Genomic DNA, 10,825 nt, shown 5'->3' with positions numbered 1-10,825 from the left:
CTGAACAAAATTATAACCACTGAGAAGATTTTGGATACTTGAATGTTTTTTTTTGTATATTGAAGCAATTAAATGCCTAAAAACATATATAATAAAAAAATAAAGAACGCGCTTCAGCTGTGTTTGTGTCTGTTTCTGCTGACGTTGGCATTTAGGTCAAAGCGCTGCTGCGCCCCGTGTTCGTCAGGACGCGCGTCTCAGACTCAGACCCAGAAGTGGCGTCACCTGAAGCCATCACTGTAAAACGGTGATTCCAGGCATTCTCGGTCGAGCGTTCCAGTATTTAGACTACAGCACAAACAGGAAGTAAACGGGCTCTGTTGTTCCCAGCGTGGAAAGAGGCTGAAACAACAGCCCTTCTGTGATTGGTGAGTTCAAAAGGTTTCCGTTGTCTCTGCTGATCTTAGGAAAATCAAAGCCAGGCTTCTGGGAGGCGACTCCTGAAGGTGAGGGACTGAAACGCCGACGGAGGCGCCCGGCGGATCATATCTGACATTAAGTGATAAAAAGCTTTTAAAGTTTCAGCTCGGGGCTGATGGATTTCAGGCCGGGGCCAAATCAGGGCACATGCTTGTCTACAGTAATTGTCAGCATGATGCGACTGCAGGTCTTTTAATGGGATTGTGCCGCGCTAATGTCAGTCCATCTAATCATCAATAATCTTTTCCCTCTTAAAAATCTTACCATCAAATTTCACTGAGTGGTGATACATCGGTTTCTATTTTACGGTCCTCATTACTGCATGTATTACTGAACATGGCAGATTATCATTACCACATTATAACTTTTTTTTTTTTACTTTTACTACAACTGCCTTTAACAAACAGGCCAAGCTGGCAGCCTGTCCTGGCCTCTGCAGCGCGTTGGACTTGGAGGAGAATCTGCCAAACTGGTCTGTGTCACAAAACAGGAAGACAGCGCTGTTCTCCCAGAACAAATGATGCTAAAGCCTTCAGAGTTTCTGGCAATGACAGATGGTGGAAGGAGTGAAAAATCTATTTTAAAAAATCACTTCCATCATACGAATCTCCTGCAAAGCCAGAGAGAGAGAGAGAGAGAGAGAGAGAGAGAGAGAGAGAGAGAGAGAGAGAGAGAGAGAGAGAGAGAGAGAGGACAGTAACAGCAGAGACTTAATACTGCAGGCGTCTGTACAGTTAGGCATGTTACACATTACTAAGTGCATCTGATTGCTGGTAATTCACACGTGCATTTCATCTAGTTCACTACAAGGACCAAACCCACAGTTCTTCAGAGTAATATACTCTACATTAAGCGTGTTTATTTATATCAGCTCACATATGTTTTATACAAAGGCTTCATTTATTCATCCTCATTGGGCGCCTGTCATTCACATTCACTCCTACACTCACACCGGTCCCCAGTTAACCTGACAGTGTGCCTTTGGGCTTTGGGAGGGAGTCGCTGTATCCCCAATGCTTTAAAAAAGGGCGAAGGCGCCGTGGTGCTTTTAAAAACGCAATGACAGAAACTCCCGTTTACCTAATAAACTCCAGCTGCTCCTCAGCGATGATCCACTGACTGGTACCGAAGGAGGGGCCCCGAGCTCACGGCAGATCACACGCTCCAACAGCCGTTCAACCCGGGGAACCGCACCGCCGCAACATGTGACGGCCGAGAATTGGGATTTTGACAGACTGCAGTTGGCAAAGCGTCGCCGAACGACTCGCAGGCACCGATCCGAACGTGAGCTAAGAAAGAAACGCAGTGTGTTTGTCTGTGGGCTCTGCACCAAAACATCAGAGGCGCGGAAAATACAACTTTCTGTTAAGGCACATGAAAAGAGCAATTGGAAATGCCTCTGGAAGCCGAATAATTGCAGTGGTAGCGAGCAGACTTGAAAACCATTGCCTCTAAATAAACTATTAATACAAAAGACAAAAAGTGTGAAAACGCGTTATGTGGAAATGAGGAGAATTAAGAGGAATGAACACTCTTTGGACGTCTGCTGTGAGGTGGTGTTTAGCTCTGGAGGACACACACACACACACACACACACACACACACACACACACACACACACACACACACACACACACACACACACACACACACACACACACACACACAAGCGAATGCTGACTCTGGTGTTGATGAACCAAAGACGAGTCCTCTCGCTGCCGTCTGCGGCGCTGAGGAAGTGGCACCTTGACAACTCGGAGCTCACACTTAGTACAATGGTGTATTGTGTCAGTTGAATGTACAGCATGTGTGCGTTTATGCATATGCAGGATGCCACATAACACTCACAGTGACTCCAACAAACACAGCACCTGCTGAAAACACCTGCTAATGTTTTTGTTGTCTTTGTGTAACTAAACTAACTAAACACTGAATCAGATGAGTCCTGGATATTGTGTTGTATTAGTGATACATGAGCACAAACTTGCAATAACATTAGCAAGTTATCAAAAATATATATAAATAATTTACTAGGTGTCTCTGCAAATGACTAGAAAGAATAAATGACATAATGTATCTATGATGGAATTGAAAATAAAACAGCTTAAAAACTCCAGATCACTTGCAAAAAACAATGTAAATAATAAGTGACTCATCTTTTCCTGAAGCTTTGAAATGTCAGATACTACGACTGCAGCAATCTGAGGAATTTACATCCTAACGCTGCTTGTTTTAATACACGCCTGAGAATCTCCACACGCTTTCAGCTCCACCGTCAACAGGAAACGGCCAAACGCGACCCCAGGCGCTCCCTCTGAGCGTCTCCACCACATCGGGCCTGGTCTCAGCCGCCGTCGTCTTCATCAGTCAGTGCAATTAAATCTCCTCACGCGAGTGTGAAACACCAGCGTCTGTGAGTCAAACGTGTCCATTCAGGTTCTGAGGCTGACGCGTGACGAGGACGCCGTGATCCAACGTGACAGAGGATGCAAACTCGCAATGCATTATCACAACTGTTTAATCAACACAATGGGAGCCTTTATACGTTGGGTGTAATTACTGCAGCACGGGAGCGAAGGCAGTCGCTGTAAGACGCCGACACTCACAAAGGAAATTATCATTTGATAAAACAAATTGTGCTGCTCACTTTAGAAGACAAAGGCTTTGAGGGGGAAATGACTGGGATGTGACTAACCAATTTAATCATTTGTCTAATTAACCAAATGAATCAGTTCACTAATCATTTTGCCCAAGGGAACCACTGCAGTCAAGGAACAGTGTAATATTGGCTGTTTTAAAGGAGAAAGAAGGGACCTTGGGGAAAATTAATGGCACACTCACTTAGTGCTGTTTCAGGTGTTGGCACATTATTAAATGATGTGAAAATGAAGGCTCTGAAATGCAGACGCTGGATGTGCACACGTTATGGAACAGGCTCTTTGTTCGGATTTAAAACAATGCGTGCAAAAGAAACCAGACGGGAGCCCGTTCGTCTCTGCTCGTCCAAACCGGGCCGTGACCTCCGCTTCATAGGGACAGCGTGCGCACAAAGCTCCAACAAGTGTGGTGCAGCCACACACACGTGTTCAACTCCAGCACCGCTCAGCAACACTTGTGGCCTCGAATACACACACACACGCACACACACACACACACACACACACACACACACACGCACACGCACGCACACACACACACACGCACACGCACACGCACGCACACACACACACGCACGCACACACACGCACACACGCACACACGCACACACGCGCACGCACGCACACGCGCGCGCGCACACACACACACACACGCACGCACACACGCGCACACACGCACGCACACACACACACGCACACACGCGCACACACGCACGCACACACACACGCACACACGCGCACACGCGCGCAGCAGTCCCTCGAAGACTCGTGTCAAAAGCCCTCTCTCGCGTGCTGCGCTAAACTGTGCCTCCACTCCAACTAAATCCCCGGAGTGAGAGTGAAAATAAGAACAAGAAAAGTAAGAGAGCGCGAGGAGGGAGGCGAGAGAGAAAGAGGGCGAGCGAGACCGAGCGACAGACAGAGTATGAGATGGGATTACGGGGATAATGCGAGCAGATGGAGGGAGGTCGAGGCTCCAGCGAGACTCTCCACTCCAAAAGGATTAAAAGGCTTCAGCGGAGCCGCCACCGACCCGGCGGATGCCGCGCTCCTCGCGCTGCAAACGCGGGGCTCAGCCGGGACTCACCCCGGGCTCACCCCCTGCCACCCAGCACCCGGCTGGGACTCACCCCGCACTGACCCCCCCCACACACACACCCAGCGCTCACCCCGGACTCACCCCGGACTCACCCCCCCCTCCACACACACACCCAGCGCTCAGCCGGGACTCACCCCGGACTCACCCCCCCCTCCACACACACACCCAGCGCTCACCCCGGACTCACCCCGGACTCACCCCCCCCTCCACACACACACCCAGCGCTCACCCCGGACTCACCCCGGACTCACCCCCCCCTCCACACACACACCCAGCGCTCACCCCGGACTCACCCCGGACTCACCCCCCCCTCCACACACACACCCAGCGCTCAGCCGGGACTCACCCCGGACTCGTCCCCCGTCACCCAGCGCTGAGCCCACAAATGAACGCTCACTCATCGTTCAGCTCCACGGCTCCTTCGTGGAGGTGTGGTTCAACCGCCCCTCACCCTCTCACCCTTTCACCTAACACACAAAAGGTTCCTGCTTTTGGGCTCCTTGGGCTTTTTTTCTATAAAACCCATCCATTTAGAAAACACTTAAACTGATCTTCCTTTCTAAACTTCATATAAACTATTTGAGTAGGGGCTGGAGCACCCACCACCACAACCAGCGCGTTTGACCCCTTCACCCTCGCACGTGAACCAATGAATTCAAATGATTGTAAACACCTCAAACGCTGCTGCCTCCCACATTATTTGGCTGCTGTTTTGCTCCAACTCCACCGACACGTTCAACGCTATTCATTATTGCAGCCGTGGCCCGTGTTTGATTCCTGCTCATTTAGGAGAAAACACAGAATTTATAATAATGAATGTATATCTGTCAGAAACGACAAAAGCACGGAAAAACCCCCGTCTCCCGACGCGCTTCGTCTGAACCGAGAAGGAAAAGTTTCAAGATGGCGCCGGGTCCGAAACGGCCGAACCGACTCAAAAGCAGCGCGTGGGCTGTGGCGTGTCTGCGTTTAAGTGCTGTACGTATGTAAAGGAACTCCCCGAGGAGGCTGTAATCAAGTGCCACATCTGATACTGAAAACATAGCGTTTTCACATCAATATTAATGGGTTTACCTCACCCCCAGCGTCTCTGGGTGCAGTTGCTTAGAGTGTAAATTAGTGCGGCGTGCCAGGAGCACCATCAGCTCCTTTTCTGCATCGGGATGGTTCCTATTACCAGGACCAATAGGTCACATCGATTGGGTCACTGTTGCAGTCATATGCTGTTAACTGGCCTCTCGATGGACAGACACATAGACACGTGTGCATAGAATCATATTCACCCAGCTGTTTTGTTCCTCCACATGTGCCCCCCCCTCATCTCTGTACCTTAATCACAGGTGATAATGAACCCGTTGGCGGCGCGGGCCTCGTCCCCCCGACTTCCCAGCATCTGCTGCTGCCGGGGACGCACACACAGCAGCTCCGCCCTCGCTCTGTTAATTCGCCTGAAAACATGAATCATCATCAGGGCTGATGAGCGTCACCCCGTTTAACCTCCGCCGCAAACACGGCGCGGCCGCTCGCGGGCAGATGTCCGGGGCGGGCGGCGATTTCGGCGCCTAATTGTGATTGGACCTAGTTAGTGCGCGGATGTACGAACGGCGGAGAATACTGATGCAGCACCACAAGAAGGGGCGTCCGAGGGCCGAAATACAGCATCTTATAGTGTGGCTCGAGCTGTCACTCAGCCCCGGTTTCCAGGGAGACCAACCCCATAAGTTTCCTCAAAGCCTCCAGGATTCCTTCCTCTGCCTCTACAGCTGAAAGGTGCCCGTGAGGGGAAAATACCCATAAACGATGTGCTCCTGTGGGGGTTCTACTCCCGTTCTGCGGCGCTGAGCATATCTGGTCCCATGGATCACAAACGAGGGCGTCTGCCTATTTGTAACATTAAACCCAAACGTGTTCATCAAGTGCCACCAACACTGAACCCTTCTAAAATGCTGCCCATTACAGCATCTGATGGAGCTAATTTGAGCAGCTTGTAGAATCACTCCCCACCCGCACCTTTCTGTGCGTGCGCACAATCTGACATATTCGACCACGTTGCAGAAAGCACGATGCAATTATGGGACATGTTAGAGAAACAGTGTGACTTTGTAGAAATGATGTTTGCACTGCACTTTGCGGTCAACGCACGAGACCAAAAACACGCCCCCTCTCTCGCTCTCCCCGTTTCTGCCACTCACACGCTGACACACATCCAGGCGCGCGCGCGCGCGAGTCGCACGCGTCCGCGCGCTCCGCCCTCGCCTACCTCTCTTGTCCTGAACTTTGACGGTGATCTCCACCAGCGGCTCGGTCTCTCGGTCCAGCCTGCGTGATATGACTATATCCCCGCTGTCCCGACCCACGCTGACCGGCGAGCCGTCCGCGTCGGGCTCCACCAGCTCGAACGCCGCCGACTGAAACTTCACCGGGTTCAGGTTCATCACCACGGAACCGATGCCCGCGTCCTCGGACACGTTGATGAACACCGGGCTTTCCGATTCCAGAACTGAGCGGGACTTTCTCCTCGTCGCTTTGGTCTTCCGCGTTCCCGACTCGGGTTGCGGAACGCGCGCAACTGGCCACTGCCGCGGGTTGATTTCCACCGCCACGCCGTGACTCGTGCGTGGCGGCCAGCCGCGGTCCCGAGCGAACACTTTAAACTCAATGGTTTCATCCAGACCCAGGATAGAGTCCACCAGGAGGATGTCGCCGGTCTTGGGCACCGCGTAGAAGCTCCCGTTTCGGGGCAGAGCGAAATAGATGAGCTCCGCGTTCTTGCCGCTGTCGTCGTCCCGCGCCGTGACCGTGTAGACGGCGGTGCGCAGCGCGGTGGCGTCGTCCAGGCTGAGTTTAACGTTGGCACCGGGGAAAGTGGGCTGGTGGTCGTTGGTGTCGAGGACGTCCACCTTAATGGACGCCACCTCGGCAGCTGAGGCGGACTTCTCGCCTCCTTCCCCGGAGCGCCCCGCACACTGCCCGCAACACATACCCAGCGCCAGCGCGTACTCGGAGCGCGCCTCCCTGTCCAGGACCCCAGAAGTCTTCAGCAGAATATGTCCCCGTTTGTGGTGCGCAAAGACGCGGAAATTTTCATTCCCGTCTCCGAGGAGTTTGAAGTGCGCTCCCGGGGATCCAGGTCCCGCGGTGCCGCACCTCTGCGAATTGAGCCGCTTCAACGGGACGCTCAGTCCGTTGACCCGCGAGCCCGGAGACGAGTTCTCGAATACGTGTCCGTGAAAGAACGGCACCTGCTCCGCGGTCCTGTTCCCGAGTGCGCACGACACCAACGCGGGGAGGAAGGCGATCCAAATCATGACTGGGTAACTCATCTGCTCCAACGCACTACAGCGCTCCCGCAACGCAGGGATCCATGGGTGCACTCGTACCGTGGAAACGTTTATTCTCTCTCGCCCCGTGGTCCAAGTACTCCACTAACGTGGGCTGCAGACATTTCTTGGTACCGTACTTCAGGTCGACGTGGGAGAACTTTGCGTGTCTCTGCTGTGCGTCCTCCCGCTCCCCTTCCTTCCTTCCTCTCTCTGTCTGCCGTCTCACCAGCCGTCTGTCTGTGCGCGTCCCAGGAAATGGATGCTTCTTACAGCTCGAGTGCGCGCTCACCTCCGTTCCATCGCTCGCTCTCTTTGGCGTGCGTCGTTTCCGACCGTGCTCACGCTCGGAGATCGCACTTAATCCGCGAGTTGTTGCGAAGTGGGAGCAGCCGCGCGCCGCCTCCCCCTTTGAAATGGATCAAAATCAATTTCCCTCGCACGTCGGATGCGCCGGTGAGACGCGGGTCATCGCGGGGATATCTCGCAGGACAGACGGTTTTACGCATGCATTGGCGAAACACCCAGCGCGGTGCATCTGTAACGGACCGCTGCGGCGAGAGCGAATTCTCCCATCGGAAATGAACTTCTCGGCAAAGCGGCGGCGAGTCAAAGCGGCATGTGCGTGCGTGCGCGCGCGCGCGCGCACAAACACCCACACCGCCACAGATAGCAGCCCGAAACCGCGTGTGCGTGTGTGTGTGTGTGTGTGTGTGTGTGTGTGTGCGTGTGTCAGGCAGATCCTGTGGGAAACAACCTAACCTCCCTTCATCCCCGTGATCAATGTCCATCCTCACTCGTCCAGATGCATAACTCTTCTTTCCGATAACGCGTCAGCCCTTTGGATTAAAATAATGTAAAATCGATCATCTCTAAACGCCTCGGGGGAAAGACGGTTGGGGTGAGGGTGTGTGTGTGTGTGTGTGGGGGGGGGGGCACCAGGCCAGGATTCAAGCGCCGTCTATATGCAGCGGAGAAGCGCTGTATATGGATGCGTTCATCACAAAGCGCGTTTTGTCGAGGACCATATGTCCTTTCCGGTTGTGTGAAACGTGCTGGCAGGGCTCCAACAACTCTTTTGAATTTCTGATCCCCTCATGTAGAATTCATCGCCAAGTGTAAAAACTATTTTTTTTCTCCACGCATGGATCACTGCAAACAAGTCGGAGACTGCGGATCCAAAGCACGCGGCGCGGTCATTATCTCATCCGGAGCGCTACTCCGAGCGGCTTTCTAGTGTCTTTTGAACTCTTGCTTACTAAAACTCTGCAACCAGTGCAGTTTGTTTGGGTCCATTTTAACATCAGCAGTCCTCGGGAAACATAAGTTTCAGAGCGTTCAGACGAAGTTTGACTTTGCGTGGGAGGAAATTCCTGTCTGTGTTTAGCATAAGGTTTAAAACGAGGAGGTGAAGGCGAGCTCTCGCTTCACGCTTCAAGAGGGACTGAAACCGCTTTGATCTGCGGCAACGCAACCGCTGGCGCGCGGTCCACAACGTGGCGCGGACGCGCAGACGTCACCCTGAACGAACAAATATCCTCATCGTTAACACTTAAACGCCGTGTCACAAGGACGCGTGACGTGGGCGGTGACGCGGCTCACCTTTTGAACGTCGCTGAAGCACATTTTATGCGGCGCTTGTTTTGCAGACACAAGCATGCGCTACTCAGGAGTTCAACAGAGACGTCACTGACACGCGGCACACAGCGCACAAAGCGAATGCACGAGCGGCAATGCGGTGGACGTCGCCCGTGGCCGTGGCTGAACTTAATGTTGCTGCTGTGTGTTGTTCTCCTTTGTTCACAGCTGATAGTTAGGTTATACTGTATATACTGCCTACTGTAAGTGATTAGTGCTTCTCTACCTTTATGCCCCATCTGTCTCTGCTGTACTGTGCAGCACTGTCTCATTTTGCAGGCGCTACATCTTATGTTGGCACAATTAGACATGTATTTGCATACAAAAACGCTTGGCTGATGGGTATCTGTAACATATCCCTCACATGGATTCTAAAGACGAAATGAGCGGAGAGTAGATGAAGAACATGGCCGGACTGATAAGCTGCTACAGTAGCTCCCGTCTTGGTGCCGTTGACATGTGACTATGACTGCTGCATCACTTATTCCGCTCCTAACGATCATTTTTCCTCACGAGCAAAAGTGAATCAATCATCGGCAACAATATCGACCACCTATAAACAGGGAACCTTCTGAACTCAATGGAGTGGGTCAACTTCAGGACTTGTTCTAACGCAAGGTGTGAATTAATTTCACCTCTTAATGTAAATATGCATGGGTGGATTTCCCTTTCACCTGCGTGTGGCTGTTTATTGAAGCGGCAGACTTCCTGCTGAACGGAGCTGAGGATGATGCAGGATCAGAACCACATGTGTTTGTCAGTCACGCTCGAGGAGGGTCTTTTTTTTCCCTTTTTGTGCAAATAGACAACAGGCCGGTCTGCAGCTAAGCTTTGCCCCAAGCCCACAGTCATCGGAAGATCCACACTATTTCAAGCTTCAAGTCCTTCCAACCCGCGGACCACATGGATCATGTGTCCCAGGCCTCTTATAGAACCTTTAGAACTGTTTTTCCTGCTAACACATAAACCTTTAAAAGTAGGTCAGCGCTGAAGACACAGGCTCACTATTGAAAACAAACAGCAGCCCCCAGTTATTTACTGTACCACAGGTGTAAATTATACATTTGCTCTGGGACTAATTTCACTTGTAGATTAATTTACACCCGCTGCTTGTCGCGGAGGATTTTTCTGTGGGATTGACTCACACTTACTGCAATACAGCCCTTGTGTTGGTAGCAATAGAAGCAGCGCGGCACCCGGAGGAGCAGCGTCCGGCGAAGTGGCCACGGCCGCAGATGCAACAAATACCCCCAGATTGAGTCATTTGCAAAAGCACTATTGGAATGTCATGTTTGGACTGAGGCAGCTGCAGCCGAGCGCTGACAAAGCGCGGCGCCGCCGGGGACCGAGGAGCTGGAGGATCCTCCCTCCTCCGACGCCGGCGCGTCCTCGCCTTCCAATCATCATTCCGGCCCACCAGTATTGTCATATTTAGATCCCCTGGCTGCCCTTGTCATAAAGTTTGGCCGCCTCTGACAGCGAGCAGCAAACTGAGAATGGTTGGCACTGAACCTGTCATCTTCTATTCATTACCATGACAAGTGACAGACTGCACCGCGGATCACTCAGATCCACGCAGAGCCGCTAAGTCTCAATAAGGCAGAGAATCAGTCTGGCTCTGGTTCCGCCAGCAGCTTTTTTTTTTTTTTTTTTTCCCATGTCTGGAGCTTGCGCCCCCAGAACGAGAACAA

General features: G+C 52.2%; 1 protein-coding gene across 1 annotated transcript in view; it reads right to left on the bottom strand.

Moving 5' to 3' along the window:
* Positions 1–8,081, bottom strand: part of si:ch211-186j3.6 (neural-cadherin) — a 190,521-nt gene extending 182,440 nt beyond the window's left edge. The window contains 1 exon segment of the mRNA XM_029144225.3: positions 6,437–8,081. Coding sequence (XP_029000058.1) covers positions 6,437–7,499 — 1,063 coding nt within the window. The 5' untranslated portion in view covers positions 7,500–8,081.
* Between the last annotated feature and the right edge of the window lie 2,744 nt (positions 8,082–10,825).

This window comes from Betta splendens, chromosome 3 (genome assembly GCF_900634795.4).
Source record: "Betta splendens chromosome 3, fBetSpl5.4, whole genome shotgun sequence".
NCBI lineage: Eukaryota > Metazoa > Chordata > Actinopteri > Anabantiformes > Osphronemidae > Betta > Betta splendens.
The sequence above is the reverse complement of the archived record's forward strand: the minus strand, read 5'-3'. Positions and strand labels throughout refer to the sequence as shown.